Source organism: Gobius niger (assembly GCF_951799975.1).
Source record: "Gobius niger genome assembly, chromosome: 7".
Classification (NCBI taxonomy): Eukaryota; Metazoa; Chordata; class Actinopteri; order Gobiiformes; family Gobiidae; genus Gobius; species Gobius niger.
In genome coordinates, this window is record NC_136858.1 from 24,374,727 (window position 1) to 24,397,013 (window position 22,287).

Here is a 22,287-nt window from a genome sequence, read left to right on the forward strand (position 1 = left end):
TAATTGCCCATCATTACTGCTGGTGTTTGTACTCATCTATTATCCATTCTCTATTTATCAAATTTCAGCAGCCACCTCGTGTTTTGTTGGCCTTTTCAGAATATTGTGTTGCTTAAGGTACAGTGCTCTTTCCTCCATGGCCTGTCTCCTCCAAGAATGAGTGCCCGGGGCCCTGTGAGTGTTGAAAGAAGTCTCATTACTGCTGCATTGTGAGGCTGCCCCCTCTCTTTTTTGGAGCATTCATGAGAGTGTTTTTTATTTTTTTCCCTGTGACATGTTACCGATGAGGCGTTTCTCTCTGGGCTGTGGCAGTGTGATGCTCAATACTGTCAATGCTTCTGATGCACTTTATGGGAGCGCTGGTCCTTAGACTCCATTATTTTAAGTGCCTTGTGGGGAGAGACTTTTGCTTAGGCTCTTAGATGTGTACTTGGTATGCAGCTTGTTATGGAGCACTCTGCATGAAGAAGGCTTTGATGAGTACGATCGCATGCCTATAGTTGTACACAGTGAAATGCAACTGTGCCGTGGTTATCAGCTTAAGTTTGACAGACCAAGAATGACTTTGTGTTTGCATTTTTTAAACCTTTTAGATTTACATAAAAGACTTGCATGTGGTTTAACACGAGAGCTGTTCTGCACTGTAGCTGATTGTTATGCGCACTTCTCTCTGTGTTGAGTGAATTATTTGTCTTTTGAGCTCATAATTTCTTGACTTAACCATTTTGCCTCAAATGCACATTTATATGATGGGTCAGCCACCATGGATTTCAGGGTCTGTGATTGAAAAGAAAGCTTTTAACTGCTCATTCAGGAATCTTCAAAGACAGTTACTTGTGGCTTCATTGTTGACAGAGAGCGGGAAAAGCCTTGACACCTTCTCAGTGGAACCAACTCAGATGGTTTGTTTGATGATTTCTGTTTTGACAGGGCATCAGTGCGTCTTTTATTATTCAAAGCTTTGGGATGGAAACTGCGAATTGAGAGTAGCCTGTTTTCATGCGCACAACTAGAGTTGCTTTTCTCATAATAATAGCGGGCTTGATGCTTGACACTGTCATTGTTGCGATTGTTATTTAGATCATCCAAACGGGTGTCTGTTTGACTGGCAGTTGTGAAGGTTGCAGACGTGTATCCTTGCTGAACGCACTGGGATGGCATTGTGGCTTATGTACTAATCTTTCTAACATACCCGTCAACCTAATGCAGCCCAATTTATCCTTTCACTATTCAACTCCTCAAAGACAAACAGTATGTACTTTTTGTTTTCAGGACACAGAGGCCAGAAAGGAGAGAGAGGACAGATGGGTTTCGGGCTGCCAGGTGATGAAGGGCCTATGGGACCACCAGGTAAGCACCATTTTGTATGGAGTTTATCATTATCTGTCTGTAAATCCTAAATATAAATCGTAGGTGCTAAAAATTCTCTTAAGTAAATATAAATTTATTTTTTATTTTTTTAAATATTCCTACCCCTCTGCTGTAAATGAAGTTATTATTTTTATTTTTCCTATATTTTGACATTTGCATTGTATAGTAATCACTGTAGATATGTTGCCCTTTTTTTTCTCTTTTCTGACAGCTACATATTCCCATGTCATGTTAAAACTTAATTTGCAATGTCAGTCAAGGGGGCAGTGGAAGTCATTTAGCGGGTTTTGCTTTTCACTTTCTGTTAAAAATCAGAAGCTTCTGGAACAACCATAAACAATCCATCCATCCATCCATCCATTTTCTTCCGCTTTATCCGGGGCCGGGTCGTGGGGGCAGCAGTCTCAGTAGAGATGCCCAGATTTCCCGATCCACGCACACCTCCTCCAGCTGTTCTGGGGGGACCCCGAGGCGACACCAGGCCAGCTCGGAGACATAGTCCCACCAGCGTGCCCTGGACCTTCCACGAGGCCTCTTCCCACTAGGACATGCCTGGAACACCTCCCGCGGGAGGCGACCAGGAGGCATCCGGAACAGATGCCCTAGCCACCTCAGCTGGCTCCTTTCGACGTTAAGGAGCAGCGATTCTACTCCGAGCTCCTCCCGGGTAACTGAGCTCCTCACCCGATCTCGAAGGGTGCGCCCAGCCACCCTGCGAAGGAAACTCATTTCATCGCTTTTATTCGCGATCTTGTCCTTTCGGTCATTACCCAAATCTCTTGACCATAGGTGAGAGTGGGAACGTAGATCGATCGGTAAATCGAGAGCTTTGCCCCGACTCAGCTCCCTCTTCACCACGACAGTCCGATACAGCGAACACATCACTGCTGACGCCGCACCGATCCATCTGTCGATCTCACGCTCCATCTGTCTCTCACTCGTGAACAAGACCCCGAGATACTTGAACTCCTCCACTTGAGGTAAGGACTCCCCACCGACCTGTAGGGGAGAAGCCACCTTTTTCCGGTGGAGAACCATGGCCTCAGATTTGGAGGTGCTGATCCTCATCCCGGCCGCTACACACTCGGCTGCAAACCGCCCCAGAGCATGCTGAAGGTCATACAAGGAACCTACAGCCCTTAGCAGAGGGCCCCGGACCCGATACTCCCGGAGCACCCCCCACAGGGCACCACGAGGGACACGGTCGAACGCTTTCTCCAGATCCACAAAACACATGTGGACTGGTTGGTCGAACTCCCACGAATCCTCGAGCACTCGATGAAGGGTATAGAGCTGGTCCAGTGTGCCACGACCAGCACGAAAACCGCATTGTTCCTCCTGGATCCAAGGTTTGACTATCGGCCGGATCCTCCTCTCCAGCACCCTGGAGTAGACCTTACCGGGGAGGCTGAGGAGTGTGATTCCTCTGTAATTGGAGCACACCCTCCGATCCCCCTTCTTAAAGAGAGGGACCACCACCCCGGTCTGCCACCACGCGATGTTGCAGAGAGGTGTCAGCCAGGACAGTCCTACAACATCCAGAGACATAAGGTACTCAGGACGAATCTCATCCACCCCCGGAGCCTTGCCACCAAGGAGTTTTCTCACCACCTCGGTGACTTCGGCTTGGGTGATGGGCGAGCTCACCCCCGAGTCCCCAGCCTCTGCTTCCTCATCGGAAGACGTGACGGTGGGATTGAGGAGGTCCTCGAAGTACTCCTTCCACCGCCCAACAACATCCCCAGTCGAGGTCAGCAGCCCCCCACCCACACTGTAAACAGTGCTGGTGAAGCACTGCTTCCCCCTCCTGAGGCGCCGGATGGTTTGCCAGAATCTCCTCGAGGCCGACCGATAGTCTTCCTCCATGGCTTCTCCGAACTCCTCCCAGACCCGGGTTTTTGCCTCTGTGACCGCCCGAGCTGCAGCACGCTTGGCCTGCCGGTACCCCTCAGCTGCCTCCGGAGTCCCACAAGCCAACAAGGCCAGGTAGGACTCCTTCTTCAGCTTGACGGCATCCCTTACTTCCGGGCGCGACCACCGGGTTCGGGGAATGCCGCCGCGACAGGCACCAGAGACCTTACGGCCACAACTACGAGCAGCCGCATCGACAATAGAGGAGGAGAACAGGGTCCACTCGGACTCCATGTCCCCAACCTCCCTCGGAATCTGGGTGAAGCTCTTCCGGAGGTGGGAGTTGAAAACCCCACTGGCAGAGGGATCCGCCAGACGTTCCCAACAGACCCTCACAACGCGTTTGGGCCTGCCAGGTCTGACCGGCTTCCTCCCCTGCCAGCGGATCCAGCTCACCACCAGGTGGTGATCAGTTGACAGCTCAGCCCCTCTCTTCACCCGAGTGTCCGAGACACGCAGCCGGAGATCAGATGACACAACTACAAAGTTGATCATCGTTGTACAATCATATCCCTCTCTCTCAGCAAAAAATCAAACAAACTGAGGCACTCCAAAAGTAGAGAAATTAAAAAGCCTTAATTTAAACATGGATATCCCTCTCTCTCTTTGTCTTTTCTATCAGCGTAGTATTTACTCTTATGGACAATTAATGAGTAAACGGTGGCGCGGTAGCACAACGGTTAGCGCCTCCGCTTCACAGCTAGAAGGTCCCGGGTTCGATTCCCACCAGGACGGGGCTTTTCTGTGTGGAGTTTGAATGTTCTCCCCGTGTTTGCGTAGGTTTCCTCCAGGTTCTACGGTTTCCCCTACCACTAAAAACATGTACAATAGGCCATCATGGAGATGGGTCCCCGGGCGCGGCACTGCCGTCAACCACTGCTCTTTACTCAGTGGCATCAAAGGATGGGTTAAAGGAATAGGCCACCGTTTTTACATACTGAGATATGCTCTTACCTCACTTTAGCCGGGTTAATATATCCCCGTCTGGTCTTTGTCCGTGCGCTCTGTCACGCAAACGGAGCACATACGCAGCCTCTCCCACATGTCACATAGCTCCGAAAAAGCTCACGATAGAAGCTACCAAGCTCTTCCACGTGTTCCCTATTTAAATAAAGTTACGTGAAGCGTTTTCATGCGAAGTATATTTACACAGAAATGTAACATGTCGATTTTATAAGCAAATAAAAAGGGGGACTATATTGTGAGGCGTAATGATACGAGGAGCAAAACGTCCGCGCAGTAACTCCTAAAGACTCCCCCCGCTCACTTCCGTCAATAACCTTTAGGAGTTACTGCGCGGACGTTTTACTCCTCGTATCATTACGCCTTACAATATAGTCCCCCTTTTTATCTGCTTATAAAATCGACACGTTACATTTCTGTGTAAATATACTTCGCATGAAAACACTTCACGTAACTTTATTTAAATAGGGAACACGTGGAAGAGCTTGGTAGCTTCTATCGTGAGCTTTTTTGGAGCTATGTGACATGTGGGAGAGGCTGCGTATGTGCTCCGTTTGCGTGACAGAGCGCACGGACAAAGACCAGACGGGGATATATTAACTCGACTAAAGTGAGGTGAAGAACATATTTTAGTATGTAAAAACGGTGGCCTATTCCTTTAAATGCAGAGGACGAATTTCCCTACGGGGACAATAAAAGTAAAAGTTAAAAGTATACAAAAATCCGCAACATGCTACGACAGTACTAAGTAACTCATGCCCCTAGAGCTTAAAAGGAATAGTTCACCGTTATGCTGATATACAGTGCCTCTCGAAAGTATTCATACACCTTGAACATTTGCACATTTTGTCATGTTTACAACCCTAAACATAAAAATTTGATTTTGATTTTTTTGCTGAACGTTCACACACAAGTAACATACAACTGTGAAGTGAAAGCAAAATGATAGATGATTCTGTTATTTTTCAAAAAATAGAAAAGTGAAAACTGGGGCGTGCATAAGTATTCATACAGCATTTTCTGAGTGCATTAAATTGCCTTTATAACATTCCTAATGACTCCAGAATGTTCACACCTTGGCCTAACGGTTAAATAGAGGCCACCTGTGTGTAATCTACTCTCAGTTTAATGTCAGCTGTTCTTTTAGGCCCTCAGAGTTGTGGTCGGAGTGTATTGGTCACTGAACAACATCATGAAGGCCAAGGAGCACCAGAGAGGTCAGGGATAACGTTCTGTAGAAGTGTAAAGCAGCATTAAGTTATACAAAGATTTCCCAAGATTTAAACATCTCCCGGGGCACTGTTCAATCCATCATTCAGAAATGGAAAGAGTATAGCACCACTGCCAACTTACAAAGACACGGTCGTTCACCTAAAATATTAGATCAAACAAGGAGAGCACTGGTAAGAAATACAACCAAGTGCCCCAAGATAACTCTGGAGGAGCTGTGAAGTCCTGCCGCTGAGCTGGGGGAATCTGTACATGGGACAACTATAAGTCTGGCCTTCATGGACGAGTGGAAGAATTATTGAAAGGAGGCCATAAGAAATCCCGTTTGAAGTTTGCTAGAAGTCATATGGAGGACACAGCTCCATGAGGAAGAAGGAGCTTTGGTCAGATGAGACAAAAATTTAACTTTTTGGCCCAAATGCAAAACGTTATGTATGGAGCAAATCTAACATTGCTCATCGTCCTGAGTGCACCATCCCCAGTGTTAAATATACAGGGGGGAGCATCATGCTGTGGGGCTGCTTTTCCTCAGCGGGGACTGGGGAGATTGTAAGAATAGTTGAGAAGATGGATGGAGCCAAATACAGAGACATTTTGGTGGAAAACCTGCTGGAGTCAGCAAGAGAACTGAGGCTGGGACGGAGATTCACCTTCCAGCAGGACAATGACCCGAAGCACAAAGCTAAATCTTCAATGGAATGGTTCAATAAAAACATATTAATGTGTTAGAATGGCCCAGTCAAAGTCCTGACCAAAATTCTATTGAAAATCTGTGGAATAATCTGAAAACTGCTGTTCACAAACGCTCTCCTTCTAATCTGACAGAGCTTGAGTTGTTTTGTAAAGATGAATGGGCTAAAATGTCTGTCTCTACATGTGCAAATCTTATAGAATCAGACCCCAAAAGACTTGTGCTGTTATTACAGCAAAAGGGGGTTCCACAAAGTATTCATTCATGCTGTATGAATACTTCTACTACTACTTCTATTTTTTGAAAAATAACAGAATCATGTATCATTTCGCTTTCACTTCACAGTTGTCTGTTACTTGTGTGTGAACGTTCAGTAAAAAAATAAAAATAAAATATTTATGTTTAGGGTTGTAAACATGACAAAATGTGCAAAAGTTCAAGGTGTATGAATACTTTCGAGAGGCACTGTATGTTCTTACCTAAACCTAATGAGTTGATGCGTACCTGTCTGGTCTTTGTGTGTGAAGAGTGTGGTAGCTTCCAACTTCACCTCGTTTGAAACTATAGGAATACATTGGGAGAGGCCAGATGCTAACAACATCTTTGGTCTTTTTGCGTGACTGAGGGCACATACAAAGACCAGACAGGTATGCACCAACTCGTCTAAGCTCAGGTAAGAACACATCTCAGTATGTAAAAACGGTGAACTATTCCTTTAAGAACTTACAATATGAATATTACTGGCATCTGTTTAGTCAGGCCTAAAATTTCCTCAAAAGCCCTCATTACAACAGAGATAAGAAGACATGGTTTGAAGTTGCTGAAATCATTTGTTTTGTTCTTTGTGGTTTCATTTATTTTACCCTGTGTTGTGGTTGCCATAGGGCAGATGCAGGATCTCAGCAGGACAGGCCACATGCTGTAGAGTGGAGCTTCTTTGATATGCAGACCATGAAGCCTTTCACACAGTGATTTCTAATAGAGAAATAAGCCTTTTCATCCAAAAGTTATTCCTCCCTTTTCTATTTGTTATAAGAATAGTCAAGAATAATCCAACAAACCTAAACTAAGTGTGTGCCCATATATTTTTTCAGAGTAAACAGAAGCCTCTGAATTCTTCGATCCAGTAGTTTTTTGCTTTACACAATGTATTAAAATGAAACTGTTTTCCGAATACAAAAAGAACAATAAAGCTGATTCTAAAGACAGCGGAGACATTTGGTGTGAATTTTCACACAATAATGCACAATAATATGAAAGACTAACGTTGGTTTCAACTAGGTGAATAAAAAGGCCCCCCAGTGTTAAAACTACACTGTAACAAAAAGTAAATGAATTAAAAAAAAAAGTACCCTTGCCGCTTTTAAAACTGTGGTGCCAACTCTGGATTTTAACTCATTTTGCGCCAATAGGGCAACATTATAGTGCCTTTCATGTAAAATATCTGTTTATGGCTGCACAGAGTGTGGTCTATGACACATAGTAGAGCCATATTTTATAATAGAAGTTTAAACTAAAAGTTAATTTCCTTGAATCGGCCATCCATTTTCATTCGCTTTGTCTGGGGCCAGGTCACGGAGGCAGCAGTCAGAGCAGAGATGCCCAGACTTCCCTATCCACACACACTACACGACACCCCTGGCGTAGAGACATAGTCCCTCCAGTGTGTCCTGGGTCTTCCTGGGGGCCTCCTCCCAATGGGAGACCTCCCGAGTTAGGCGACCAGGAGGCATCCAAACCGAACAAATCCGCAAAGCACATGTGGGCTGGTTGGTTGAACTCCCATGAACCCGCGAGCACCTGGTAGAGAGTACAGAGCTGGTATAATGACCAGGACGAAAACTGCACTGCTCTTCCTTACCGGGGAGGCTGAGGAGTGTGACCCCCTATAGTTGGACCACACTCTCGAGTCCCCCTTCTTGAACAGAGGGACTACCATCTTGGTCTGCAAATCCAGAGGCACTGACCCTGACCATCACGCGATGTTGCAGAGACGTGTCAGTCAAGACAGTCCTATAACATCCAGAGACTGAAGTTACTCAGGACGGATCTCATCCACCCTGGAGCCCTGCCACTGAGGAGCTTTCTAACCATGGTGGACAAGTCAGTGGAGGAGGAGAACATGGTCCACTTCGACTGTATGTCTCCAACCTCCCTCAATATCTGGGAGAAGCTCTTCCGGAGGTGGTAGTTGAAGAGTTACTTCCTAATTTTCCACTTTTTAAGCGTTTGCACTACTCACTACTTTTCAACAAGTACATTTTTTAAAAACGTTTCTTGTGTAAATATTTGGGTCATCACTTGTTATTGAGTACAGTTAAGTAATGTTACTCTTACTTGAGTGAATATTTTGGATTCTCTTTCCACCTCTTTGCCTGATTGGTCTTCACTGGGATAATAGGATCAATAGTGTTACCGCAGATGATCAAAGAACATAAGAATAAGAATACAATACCCTTGTGCATATTGGAAAATTTACATAACTTTGTAGATACTTTCTCATAGAAGATTCACACTTTGTATTCCCATCTGTATAAAGAAAGCACTGTGTCTCTCGGGGGCAGGTTCCAGCCTCCACAGTGCAGCATGCAGATTTTCACAACTTCCATTTTTAATCCTACACAGGTTCTCTGTATGGACAGTGTGACACAGTTGCTGCCAAACCCACATTATCAATAATGGAAAGCTGTGCTCTGTGATAAAGTGGCGGTGCGGTGCAGAAATTCATAATATGTCATTCTGTTTCTAGGCCCCCCTGGGATTACCACTCACGGGTCCCCAGGATCCCCAGGGCCCCGTGGAGCTCCTGGGACATGCGACCCCAGCGACTGCCTCCTTCCCCCCTTATGAGCCCCTCTCCAAGTCGCCGACACGCCTCAAGCTGGACCTGCATCTCTGCTTTTTCAGACTCACCGCTGACCTCCTTTATCAATATCATTAGTATGCAGTCGGGGTTTCTTCCTCCTGGGGTTGCAGTTCGGTTTGTTGTTTTGTTTTTAGTACAACAAAGAACCTTTTGAATAGTTATTTTATTGCGACAATTCTTTTATGCTTTTTATGCTTTGTTTTTGTTTTTTTTGTATCCCCCACTGTGATGTAATGCATTCCGTTTCAACTCTCATTCTGTCGTTTCAGACCATGAAATGAGCATTTTATTGAGGGGGAGTTCTGTAAGTGGAGAAATAAGTGATCTTAATGATTTTAATTATGTATTTGCCTTTTGAATCTGTACACTTATGCACTCTTCTGTTGCAATTTAGATAAGCCATTTGGTTTGCGAAGGTACACCTCGTAACTGCGTATGTGCTGGAATGAGAGAGTTGAATGAATGTGTCTCTTTTATGAATAAGTGTGAATATAAATTATTTTTGGAACCCATGATGCAACCAAAGGGCAGTGGATATGTTTAATATGGAAATTATTTATTTTAAGGTTGTTCTTTGAGAATGTACTTAAATTATGGGACTGGTTGCTGTAGTAAATGTAGCATGACTATTACAAAATACTGCTTCCGGATATTTTAGTTTTTTGTTTTTTTTCTTTGTTCTCACTAATGTTATGGATGTACTTTGGCTTGATTTCAAACACAGCTCGAACATAATCACTGATGAAGAGGTCCTTGCGTATTTCGATCAGCCATCAGTCTCAGTCTATTTGCTGGAACACATGCACGTCAAGGGCAATTGAAACAAATGCTCTTGAGAAGTCATTAGTCTTTGAGTGACCTTAAACTGGCTTAAACTTTGTGCATTTTGTTTGTTTTCCGGCTTATATTCAGACGACGAAGGCAAGTTAGCCGCGATTAAAGCTTTTCACTGATCCATCTTCATGAAAAATGTATGCTTGTGTGTAAATATAACATGGGTTGTTTACATAGTGTGGCGTATGACGATTCCTTATAGGCCTATATGTATATTTTGGTTTCAGTTACTCAAAGGAAAGCGGACTACTTTACTATTGATCTACTTGAGCTGCCTTCATGTTTTTTTATGGTTTAGATTTTTACCAATAACCACAACTATTTATTCTTGTGTCATGAAAAGTCGGGAGTTTTGATTCATCTTCAGGTACTCAATATGTTTGTATAGGTCGATCTCACATGATGGAGGCACATGAGGCTGCGCAACATTTCACCCAATAAGTAATAAAGAAGCGTTAATTTTCTTGCAGTTGTTTTTGTATAGATTACATAAATAAGGAACATAAGCTCACCTTTTCATCAGATCCAATCCGTTACTTTGCTCGGAGTGGGACATTATAAGCTCATCTCCGTTGAGGTGTTGCTGCTTTGCTTTGACGACAGGTAGCCAAACATCAGTTAAAACAAAATTTCCGCTTTATTTTTGATAACTTTTTGCATTTGACTGTCCCGCACTGATCACTAGGAGCATGTTTGGTGCCCTGGCATGTTATTTATGTTTTGAACTTTACACTTGTTTAGTCAGAGTCGTGGCTTTAAAGTTGAAGGCGGAGAACTGGACAGAATTTTATGGTCGGATTAGCCTTTTTACAGATGTCAAGATGCAGATGCTGATTAATATGTTTCTGCACAGATTAACTGAGGTGAATAATGAAATATCTGATCATTTCTTTCAAAAACTGTAAGTCACCCATTAATAGGCTCCTGCCCACCATCTAAGATGATGCGAACACCATCTGTCAAGTCATTTAATGCCTCTATTTCTCCAAGTGAAATAATGTTGGAGTGAATAGTTATCAGTCACTCTTGTTCGAGTTGAATGCATCCATCTTCATAAGCTCATTTGATGTCACCCCTTGGTCTTTTACTTTGAAATTCTCATATTATTAGTTTTCACCCAATAGTACCTGAAGGATTTTTTTTAATTATTACTATTATTATTGGAACATGTTGTTACAGTGGGAGAAATACAACTCTGACTCAACACAATGACATATTTCAGCAGTAAAAGATAATTAGCCTGTCCTGTTTTTGACATTGACGATGTTTTCAGTGCTACAAATGTGACTCAAAGGGTTTATTTTTGCTTTTAACTCTCCGGCGTGGCATTAATGTTTGAAAAGTTATGTGGGTGTATCTGAACACTTCCTTCCGTATTTCATCCTTTAAGACCAAGCTATTGAGGATTAAGGCTCGATCCTCTTTTGACTTTACATCATAGGAAGTCGCAGTGCATCGCTCTCTCTCTCGCAACCGAATCTATAAGATGAATCCCTTTTACCCTGATGTAACATAGCATTTTATTAATATTTTCATCAATGCCAGCCTTGTTTTAGATCCATGTTAATATTTTTGCTGGGTACCTTTTAAATGGGGACAGAGCTACTTCATTTGTGAGTCAAAGGAGCCCCCTACTGGGCATTTTTCCCACTGTGTCTGCATTGGGAAGTCATACCATCCAAAAAATACATAATATATCTCCTTTGTCTAATATCTAACACCCACAATAAAAAAAAAAACAGGCCACCTTTGCAATAATGCTGGAAAAGTGTCCATAAATTTCAATGTGTTAAGTGTGTCATATTATGAGCTCTGTAATACAATCAAATGCTATGTGATATGTTGTAAATAAGCTTAAAAAAGAATAATGGGTCAGTCTTTGTGGTTTCTGATGTAACTGTGTGTCTGCTGCTCCTCTCTGTTGCTCTCATGTCAAGTGACTTCAATGTTCTTGCTGATAAACTTTCTTTGTAAGCATCTACCTCAGTCCTGGTTTACCACATGTCTTTATAATGAGCTATTTTGAGATAAATATATTTTACATCAAAAAACTGTTTGTTGCCTTCGACTGACAAGCAACAGAATTGTACAAGCATGTGATTTGTCATTCACAGGGAAGAGAGTTGTACTAAACTAGGATGGTTTGGTGTTACTATTTCAGAGAGCCTATTCAACTTGTTCTTCTTCACAGCATCTTTTATTTATGTCTGTTAACAATACTGCCTTACTGGTGTGCAATAAATGTTATCCGCTGATTTAAATTGTGTGATTGTCTACATTTATGCCAAGCACAGTGTCACAATTCAATTAGTGGCCAAGAGACACAATCTCACATAAAGTGGTTTGTATTAAATATAATTAACAACAATTCAAACAATTTACAGATTTACATCATACACTGAGGTCTGTGTGACTTTGGTCAAATTGTCTTCCTCCTGTCTTTTATTTGGACTGTTGAGCTGACAAATGAGTTGATGTTTTCAGCAGGTTTCTCCTCGGCACATACTGTACATATACAAAATAAAATACCTTCAAATGTGACAATGTTTTTTTTTTGGCAAGTAATGTATGAGTGTTCATCAGAAAGAAAGTCAACATGTCTCCTCCCAACAAAAACACTTTTCGCGCCAAATGGATGAGTTTTGTTTCCATCCTGAGGCGGCTGTTCTTCAGTGGTGTTCACAGAGGCCTGGACAGCAGCAACCACTCGCTACTGCTCCAGAAGACAAAGTGTGAAGGAAGAGTTGCAATTGTCTTGTGTCTACTGCGCTTCTTAGTTTCCTGCTGGTCCCTTTACGTCCACGGGCTGGGCACCTGCTTGTAGGTTACATGCTGATGGATCACAGTAGCCATTAGGACCAGCAGATCCAGGCGGTCCAGGCACACCAGCCTGTCCTGGGACGCCAGGAGGGCCCCTCTGCCCATCACGTCCGTCCCGCCCATAGCCAGGTTTACCAGCCTCACCTGTGGGCAAACATTTTGTTAAGACTCAGTCTTCAATGTAAAATATGGCTGCAAGACAGAAAGAAAATACCTGGCAGTCCAGGTGGTCCAGGTTGACCCTTTGGTCCACGGACTGTGGGCCCTCGAGCACCCCGGTCACCCAATTCACCTGTTACACAATGAGCTGTCATGCAAAGGCAACTAACATCTGTGTTGGTGACATTGGTCAAAGAAAAATATCCTCACCTTTTGGTCCTTTTTGGCCTAACATTCCCGGTGGTCCCTTGAGCCCAGGCAGACCTCTAGATCCAGCATGACCAGGGAACCCATTGTCTCCAGGTGGTCCAGGAGGCCCCGGAGGCCCAGGTCTCCCAGGCAAACCGGCCACACCAGACTCCGGCCTCCTCAGACTGGCCGCTAACTGAGCCAGTTGTTCTGTTGAATATACAATACAACCATGTCAGAGAAACAGGTGCGCAAAAGAGAAGGGCTTTAATGTCTTTAAACTAGGCCATTATTAAGGGAGCTTTGAAGGGTTTGGTGCAATGTATCTGATCATATGACCGCAGACTCATTTCTGAAAGCCCAGGGCAACTCTCATAAAGGCATGGTCCATCAGTTTCAGCAGTTCAGAGTGCAGCAGAGCGGGGTGAGAGAGTGGTCATTACATTCCTTGAGGTGCACCTGTTCATATTCTCTCTCTCTATATACAATCGTTGTCAATTGTGCACAAAAAAGATAATGTTCTTAATTTGAATCAGTGACAGAAGATGTATGCTCCTGGTAAAAGGTGTGTCATATTAATCAACTCATGTTGCTTTGAGCGGCTGATGTTTTGCTCTTTTCGTTTTTTAGTTCCTAATGAAAATGCATACAGGGACGGCTGCCTGCACAACTCTTTTTTAAGATTTTCCTCCTGAGCAGACTCTGTGCTTGGAGCAGGGGATCTCGGGTCTGCTGGAGGTGAAATTAATTTTTCAGCACATCAGGCATGAAAAAGTCATGAGTATAAGAGAAGAGTCGAAAAGACGTAAAAGCAAAGAATGAAGGGAACAGCGACTACAGTGAAACATTTCTAAAGTTCTGGGGAGAAATTATTCATCCATCTAATAAACAAAGTATGAAGTCGTTTTATGTTTGGGTTATGAGACCTTCTTTTTTTTTTTTACTTAACAGTATTCAGCTAACAGCCAGATCAATGGGGCGGCGCAGGAGCAGCGGACTGGGTGGCAGTGTAATGAGGCATTGTGGGGGATGATTAAAGTCATGAAACAAGGCACAGGGGAAAAATAAATGGGGTTACACGGCCCTGTGTTCACACCTTGCATGACGCGCATACAAACTTGCTTGATGTGCTGATCACTTGGCTCCTTGCCCTGGACAGAGAAAAGGAAGACCTCATTGATTTTGTGACATTGTTGAACACATTTACATATAACAACAGAACTGCTTTAGAAGGTCTCTGTCTTGAACCCTATTGACCATACAAACATAGCCTACATTGTGTTTCATTAGCAGTTCTAACATAACAAATCATAGATATAAAAATATAATCCTCAGAATGTTCTTTGCTCGCCTCCTCCACAGGGATGTCAGAATCCAGGACTGCCTGTGGTGAACGGAGGAAACGGATGCTGATTTACTGAAACTTTAGTTGTTGCCAAAACAATAGAGCACTGATATTTTTTTATAAACTTTGTGGAACATCTGAGCACATGGATGAATTCATTTTCTGCTTTTTTCCCCCCTGAGGGCCCTTTTTGTTCTACGTTCTTCTATGTCCAGATCAAAAAGTATTAAACATTTTTTTTTACAGTATTTTTGATTATTATCTACGATGATGAAGGAAATATAAAAATATATATATAAAACAAAAAGGCACTTGGAGATTGGTATTAATTGGTACTAAAAAAATACTTGCTGGAATTATGGCATAAGCTTTACGCAATTTTACGTGTAAGGTTTTTCCATACTCAGAATCACTTCCGGATAAAAGAAGAGTGTTATTGCATCCGGCAATATGACACTCTTCTTTATCATAAATCCTAGGACTTGGTAGGCAGTGGCAATACACAAAATACATCATATTATATTCCCAACACGATTTGGGGTGAATGTTTTAGCCTCCTGTTTTAGCAATAGCCACATTAGCCACAGAAGGGTTATTTTTCCACTGAACATACCGCAGGCCCCTGGGATCCTCTGCCCCCTGGAAGACCCCTGTTGCCCTGCATGCCCCTGGGTCCAGGTGAGCCAGATGGTCCCTCGATGCCCGGCTGACCTCGACTTCCCTCTGGACCTCTTTTGCCGGGCTCACCAGGGCTACCGACCTGCAGAGAAAAATGGCACCACATTAGGGCAATTTACAAAGTGCTGCTTATTTGTCAGTGCTGGGGCATCATAAAATATGTTATGATGCTGAGACTCACCTCTCCTTTTGCCCCTGGCTCTCCTGAATCCCCCTATGGGACATTCATAAAAATCACAAATTACAAACATAGCTCTTGAGGAGCAATAATACAATCTAAAGTGTGTTTCAACTTACAACATCTCCTTTGTCTCCAGGATTTCCTTCATCACCTTGAGATCCCTAGTATTAATATTGTGCAATGATATTAATAATATTAAGCAACGACACTTGACCTTATTTTAGCTATATGCAACGATTACTATTTGAAGCTATAGTTGTTGTTCTCACCTGTTCTCCCTTGGGACCAGCTTCTCCACGCTCTCCCTATAACACACAAACAATTATCACTCAAGCCACTTAGTACTTGACAGAATGTTTTATAGGTCCACACTAGAGGGAGCTAATCAGCCCATTGTGATCATTAATCTTGCCCACTGCTCTTGGTTTTCCAAAACATTGGCCTTTAAAAGCTGTCTAAGTGACATTTGTCTCAGTGTGTTGACTTACCCTATCTCCCTTCACTCCGGGCAGACCAGGGGGCCCAGGGAGACCGGGCAGACCTGGGTCACCTTTTGGTCCCTAAAGCATATAAACAAATAAGCAAGGATACACATGATTTACAAAAGCTGAATGATTTCCAGTTACATTACACAATGTTGTATTGTTAAAATACTTGTTATATTAATTTTAACAATACTTTTTCTGCTTCTGTTTAAATATTCCCCACATCTTAGCCTCAGTGACTGAGTGCCACACTTTGATCCCTGGCTGACTACGAGAGGAATGCCAGGAGAACAGAGAGCCCTTTCAGCTCCTGCTTTAGTCTCCCCTTACTGTGAAAATAGACCTTGTGTGAGATCCGGACTGGGCTATTCTCTGAGACATTCCTCTCGAACAACGATTGGGGTTTGGGTAGCAAAGTTTCCCTCTTTTCTGTTATGTTCAGGTGAAAGATGCTACCACTAAGAGTAATCGCTGGTGCTCATATTGAGCATTGTTAGATGAATTTAAGCTATAAATGCTTAATAAGAAATATGTATATTGTCCAATATCCATTTTCATTTACACAACAATATGTCAATTTGTTTTGTGTACCTCGTGTATAAAACAATCAAGTGATAATATCTTCAGTGTATGTTCAAACAATAAGGAAATAAGAAAAACTAACCCTGGCACCAGACTTTCCAGTTGGACCTGTGGGCCCTTGTTCTCCGATGTCTCCCTGTGTGATAGAATCAAATAAAATCAGTAAAGATTCCAATTAAATGTTACAAAAAAGTCAGACTTACCGGTTCACCGATAGGTCCAACAGGCCCGACCTCTCCCTGCTCTCCGCGCTCGCCCTAACACGTTCAAAATGACGGTCAGTACACAGTGGTCACAAATGACATTATGATGTAAAATCAGTACTTACTGTCTTTCCTGCAGACCCTATTGTTCCAGAGAGCCCAGGTTCACCTGAATCTCCCTAAACAGAAATCATGACATTCCAGATTGTATTTTATACAGTAAAAATACTATTATATCAAATAAAAGGAAGGGTTATAAACCTTTGAGCCACCAAGTCCCTTTGGTCCTGGTACACCAGGTAATCCCTGGAAAAAGAGATGACCAAATGAGTACACAATTAAAATATTATTGCGCTAACAATAACTATAACTAACTATATATACAGTGTATATTACTTAAACCAGATTGAAGGGTGGCATGTATGTGCCATCACTATGTCATTATAATGCTGAAAGCTAAAATGTGTAGTGAATAATCATATTCTGTTTTATTGTTATTATAATGGTCCATTGAAGCCCTATTGCCTCGTCATAGCAGCGCATGAACTCTGCAATTCTTTTAGCTTCAGTGGGTTTTGCTCAGGTGTATCCAATCATAGTCGACAGTCTGGGGTCAAAAGTCAGACTTACAGGGAACCCCTGAGGACCCACTTCTCCAGGAGCCCCAGGCTTTCCAGAGCTTCCCTGCAGAGACAAGAAATGGGAAATGAGTCTGCTTCAATTATAGGCTCTGCCATGGCACTGTTTTGTGGAAAGTTATTGGTGTTTTATTGGTGTTTTACCTTTGCACCAGGCATCCCTGGAATACCTTCACGGCCATCAACACCTGGAAGCCCCTAAGAGACAACATCACATAAGTCTTTTTTTGTTTTTCTTTTACAAAACTGTTAAAATGTGATCTGTGATCAGACACTTACACCCTCTCCTTTTGGACCCGGAACCCCTGTTATTCCTCTTGAACCTTGGACACCCTACATTTATTGAATAAAATTAATTATATTAACATAAATTACTATTTAATTATTCCTTATTGTGTGGTATGTTTACTTACTCCTTCACCTGAAGGGCCCGCCTCACCCATTACACCTCTCTGACCTTGGTCTCCCTGATATTGATAAAAACATGTTGACTAAAACAATATTACATTGTTTCTTATGCTGTTAATTTGTTAAAGAACGCACAGTTGCTCCAGCGACTCCCAGTGGACCTGGGTCTCCATCAGGTCCTCGTGCCCCCTAGTTACACAATAACAATAACATATTGTTCCATTAACGTGTAGTTTGAAGGGAATATACTCATAATTGGTATAAACACTTCTCAGAAAGTTACACCATAGAGTGTTGATACCACACAGGCTCTTACCATCTCTCCCTTGAGACCCATCATCCCAGTGGCTCCACGGATTCCCTGAGGGCCCTAAATCAGCAAAGCACATCCACAAGCATCTCAGAAATCAGATTTAACAAGTTATTAACAAATATTGTAGAAATGTGACAATATAAAACTCTCACTGTTGGTCCTTGGGCTCCAACCTCCCCTGGGATCCCCTGCTCTCCTTCCTCTCCCTGAAAACAAAAGAAAAGGACAACAAGCTAGGTGGACAGTAATGTTTGAGATTGCAGTTTCTTCTGTGATTCATCGTCTCCATTAGAAGAAAAACCGAGGCCATTCGTGCCATGGGTGTGTTAATTTGAAAATAAGGCATCCATTTCAAAAATGTGCTTAATGTCTGCTTGCTTTAAATGGATTGCAAGAGGCCAAAAGCAGACAATTTAACATCAAATTACTGCTCAACGTTTTGCAAATTACAAATAATTTATATGCTGACCCAGGAAGGCATAACCATTAGGATATATTGCCTGTAGTGTTTTAGTTAGTGCACATTTTCCAATGCAATTAAAAAAGGCAGTTTTCTTCTTTAATTCAATTTTAATATGCCCAGTTCTGAAGGAAATCTTATGAATGCTAATTGTTATTAGTCAACAAAGCGGCAAAAAACATAACACAACAAGAGCTAAGTAAAGTTTAAAATCCTTTGAAAATTGTGATTCCTTCTTCAAAATGATAACCAGCCACAGACTCATTTGTAAACATTGTCTTCAAGCTTTAGAAATAGATCAACAAACGTGTCTACGAGGAATACTAAAGAGCAGCTGTACAGGATGAATGCAGTGACTGGCCAAGCATCAAGTAGTTGTTTCATTCATAAGTTTTACTGTAAAGCCTGACATATAGTAAAAAGGAATACAGGCAAGCAGCCTTTTTAAAAGAAACTTTCAGTGAAGTGAAAAATCATTCTTGAGGACTAATGCAGACAGACAGTATATCATACCCTGGTGCTGGTGATAAAGGGAGATAGGCCCAGACTTATTTCCATTTATATAGTACATGGACACATTACAGGGAGAGCCTAGTTGCGCTCCAAGATCATTTTCAAATAAATCATCCAGCATGCAATGGAGTCAACGGCACAGCCATGTTTCCATTGCATTGAAATACAGGAAATCTCCCAAAAGCCTATATTATTGGTGATTGTTGGTTGGTGTTAAGGCTTGTGTTTTTCAAACAAAAGAAACCCTTTTAAGGTATTGTTTTTGGGTATTTGTAATAAAGGCAGCTATATCATTTACCTTGTGGCCTTGTTTGCCAGGTTCCCCAGCTTCCCCCTTTACGCCCTTGTGACCCTAGAAATATAAAATTAGTAAAATGTTGTTGCTTGATTAAAATGTGTTTAAATTATAGATTTCTGCTAACCTTCATACCCGGAAGCCCAGGATGTCCAGTCATCCCAGGAGGACAGGAGTTTGGACACTACACATCAGAAACAACACAACATTTTCAAATGCCAAATTATTATTATCAATAAATGCATTTGTAATGCAAGCATTGCAAACACTAAAATATTCCATAATACATGGTTTACCAGGTCAGTACTGCCCAGGGCTCCAGCTGCCCCCTAAGGAAGTCAAATCAGATCAGTTACTTTGATGATTACACATGTCAATACATGTCAATAAATTAAGCTATTGTGTCACTTACTCTGGGACCTTGTGGTCCACGAGGTCCTTGTGGCCCCCTCACACCCATGGCACCCTAAAAAAGGCAAAGAAATTTGTTAAGAAGAAAGAAGAATAAGCAGTTATACACTTCTCACAAATATTCAGCAGCAGGGATATAATTGTTCTGTAAAAGTATATGTTGACGTTTTATATTCGAAACCCTTTAAATTCCAGAGAAGGAAAAACAAATATTTATCAGAAATATTTCAGTGGGGAATTGCTTTACCTCATAGCCAAAAGGCAAAACAAAAGTATCTGACAATAAGAGGAAGCAGAAGAAATCTAGAATGTGAACTAATATTATGAGCTAAATGATTGCAAGGTTGATATTTTTGCTCTAAAATATTTTTGCTCTAAGTTTTCAGGACTTACAGGTGGTCCAACTTTTCCAACTTCTCCCAGAAGTCCTCCAGGCCCGGGTGGTCCCTTTGAAAGACAACATGGACAACACCTTTAGTTCATCACATTACGTTATTCTGAGTGTACAGTATAAATAAGTTATAGTATAAACTTACGGGGGGTCCATCTTGCCCAACACCCTATATAGAAACACAAAAACATGAATGAGAACATGAAACAGATCAAGCTAAAACAATTAGGAGGTAATATTATTGTTTACTGATTAGAATCGTGTTGTCAAGCAGTCTGAAATTCTTATAGTTAATACTGTATAATGTTATGCCAATGGGGATTTTAAAATGTGAAATACTCTGATGCTATAGTGTATTATAGTGGGAAGATGGATGTGGATCTCTATTCAATTATATAATGCACTTACAGTGGATCCACGAGGCCCAACTTTTCCAGGTTCACCCTTAACAAAGACAGAAATGGTTTAATGAACAGTAAAACAGATGAGCTTTAGATGCAGATGGAAAGCGTTAACATTCCTCGGGATTATCACATGACTGAACTGGGCACACTTGACCCTGCAATGTTTGGCTTAATGAGGACCGATGTAGAGTCTTCATTCCCCACAGAGATTACATGGGGACTTGCAGGATTAGGTCTCATTTGTCATAAGAAATTGGTTTATGCATCGCAGCTCTCTGCCATGCCAATAGACTGGACAGAACCAGCTTGGCAGCATTTCCACATCTACATTTCTACAGAGTCTTTGAAGCAGCAACGAAATTTCCGGTTCAAAGGTCACTTACTTTCTGTCCAGGGGGGCCATCGGGTCCAACATCTCCGACAGGGCCAGTCAGTCCCTGCAAAACAGAATGACAACAAACTTGGAACATTAGACAAAGTATTTATTTAGTTTTTATATCCTTTATTTATACATTCAGCACTTAAATTTCTGTTTATATGAAAAAAAAATCGTCATCAGGATTCCAAAAAGTGGGAGGAGCTTGTTGCAGTCATATTCATAACATGGACAAACTCCTCCTCTTAGCCTCCCCTTTTTATTTGACACTGCAGCTGATTATTGGTCAGTGGGTTTTTGACATAATATTGTACATGGAAGTGAAATCTTTGCTTAGCAGGCACACAAAAAGGGCAGAGGCCAACACTGTCTGACTGCAAACCGAGGAGGGGGCGAGCATTCCTTCAGCTTAATTTAAACAAGTTTCCGGAAACAACTATTCCTCGCTGTTTTGAGGATTCTCTACGGGAGATATGAACAGCAGCCAGAAAACAGAGCAGCTATTGTCTCTCAAACTGACCCTAAAAACACAGAATCGATCTAAGATATAAAACAATAAATATTGGTTAAATTATACCTAGTGCACTGTTATCTATTGAGTATTTCCTTAGTGCATAGCTTTTCAAAGACATCACAAAAGTGTAAGGTGAGTTGTGGTGGTAGGGCATATAAGATAATCAATCAATCAAAATTACTTTTCACTCACATCATTTCCAGGAAGTCCCGGTAATCCTGTGGAGCCAGGTTTGCCGGCATCACCATCGGGCCCCTAAATAAACATTGCACATGCAGATCAGGGATTCACAATGACAAAGACTTTTGGTTAAACAAAATAAGAATAAGCTTACAGATGGTCCATCCTCACCATCCACACCCCTTTCCCCCTGTATTGAAGTTTTAAGAGAGGGTTTTAATATACAGTGTATTGCTAAATCACAATCCCATATTGTCATTATTTTTCCACGTCTGAGGTACTTACATCAATGCCATCAATTCCTGGCACACCTGCAGGTCCAGGGGGCCCTTGACTTCTCTGAGAAAAAAAAACGCATTTTTTGCATCTCAAGCAAATAATTGACATATAATGTACATCATAATTTCACTTCTACAAAAAGTGTATACATGCAAAAAAAAAAAAAAGTTATGTGCAGTAATACAAAGAATTTTAGTAAGAATCCAAGTCTAAATATATATCATGCATTTCCACAAACAACAAAAGAGAAAGTAGGTTTCAACAACATCAGACTGTATGCAGGAAAATGTCAGGCAAAGCAATAAGGCGACTTAGCAAAACTTAGCATAGAGCTTATCAGAGGTCGCACCTGCAGCGCGGTAACATCGTTCTATGGAGACAAAGCAGACAATTAATCTTACTTGAGCGGAGCAGATCAGGACAAGCTGCAGGAGAACTGCCAAACGCGGCCCTCTGAAACCGGGGCCCCGCGCCATCATCCCCCCTTGGATTGGAAAGGTAAAAGCTATAGTCCTGTCTGTGGGCTTTGCTGGGCTGAGGGAGCCCCCGACAAAACAATCCAACTGAACACACTTCAGCTATCAAGACCGTCCGAGG

The 22,287-nt window shown here is 42.2% G+C and overlaps 2 protein-coding genes across 2 annotated transcripts in view; one reads left to right on the forward strand and one right to left on the reverse strand.

Annotated features, from left to right (window-relative positions):
* The window catches only part of LOC306965605 (uncharacterized protein), a 111,256-nt gene extending 100,898 nt beyond the window's left edge, over positions 1 to 10,358 (forward strand). Inside the window, exons 48-49 of the mRNA XM_079560119.1 lie at positions 1,273 to 1,350; positions 8,916 to 10,358. Coding sequence (XP_079416245.1) covers positions 1,273 to 1,350; positions 8,916 to 9,016 — 179 coding nt within the window. The 3' untranslated portion in view covers positions 9,017 to 10,358. The remainder of the gene's footprint in view (positions 1 to 1,272; positions 1,351 to 8,915) is intronic.
* A 2,041-nt stretch (positions 10,359 to 12,399) lies between these two features.
* Positions 12,400 to 22,223, reverse strand: col9a1b (collagen, type IX, alpha 1b). Its single transcript, XM_079560107.1, has 32 exons — positions 22,092 to 22,223; positions 21,697 to 21,750; positions 21,566 to 21,601; positions 21,424 to 21,486; positions 20,725 to 20,778; positions 20,346 to 20,381; positions 20,083 to 20,106; positions 19,940 to 19,993; positions 19,548 to 19,601; positions 19,432 to 19,464; positions 19,263 to 19,319; positions 19,139 to 19,192; positions 18,020 to 18,073; positions 17,871 to 17,924; positions 17,690 to 17,743; positions 17,560 to 17,613; positions 17,426 to 17,479; positions 17,291 to 17,344; positions 17,139 to 17,192; positions 16,770 to 16,814; positions 16,634 to 16,687; positions 16,509 to 16,562; positions 16,388 to 16,441; positions 15,727 to 15,798; positions 15,508 to 15,543; positions 15,355 to 15,399; positions 15,239 to 15,271; positions 14,993 to 15,139; positions 14,131 to 14,185; positions 13,056 to 13,244; positions 12,901 to 12,978; positions 12,400 to 12,830 (listed from the first exon to the last, which is right to left on the reverse strand). Exons 1-32 carry the CDS (start codon positions 22,167 to 22,169, stop codon positions 12,640 to 12,642), a joined length of 2,028 nt encoding a protein of 675 aa, XP_079416233.1. The 5' UTR covers positions 22,170 to 22,223; the 3' UTR covers positions 12,400 to 12,639.
* Between the last annotated feature and the right edge of the window lie 64 nt (positions 22,224 to 22,287).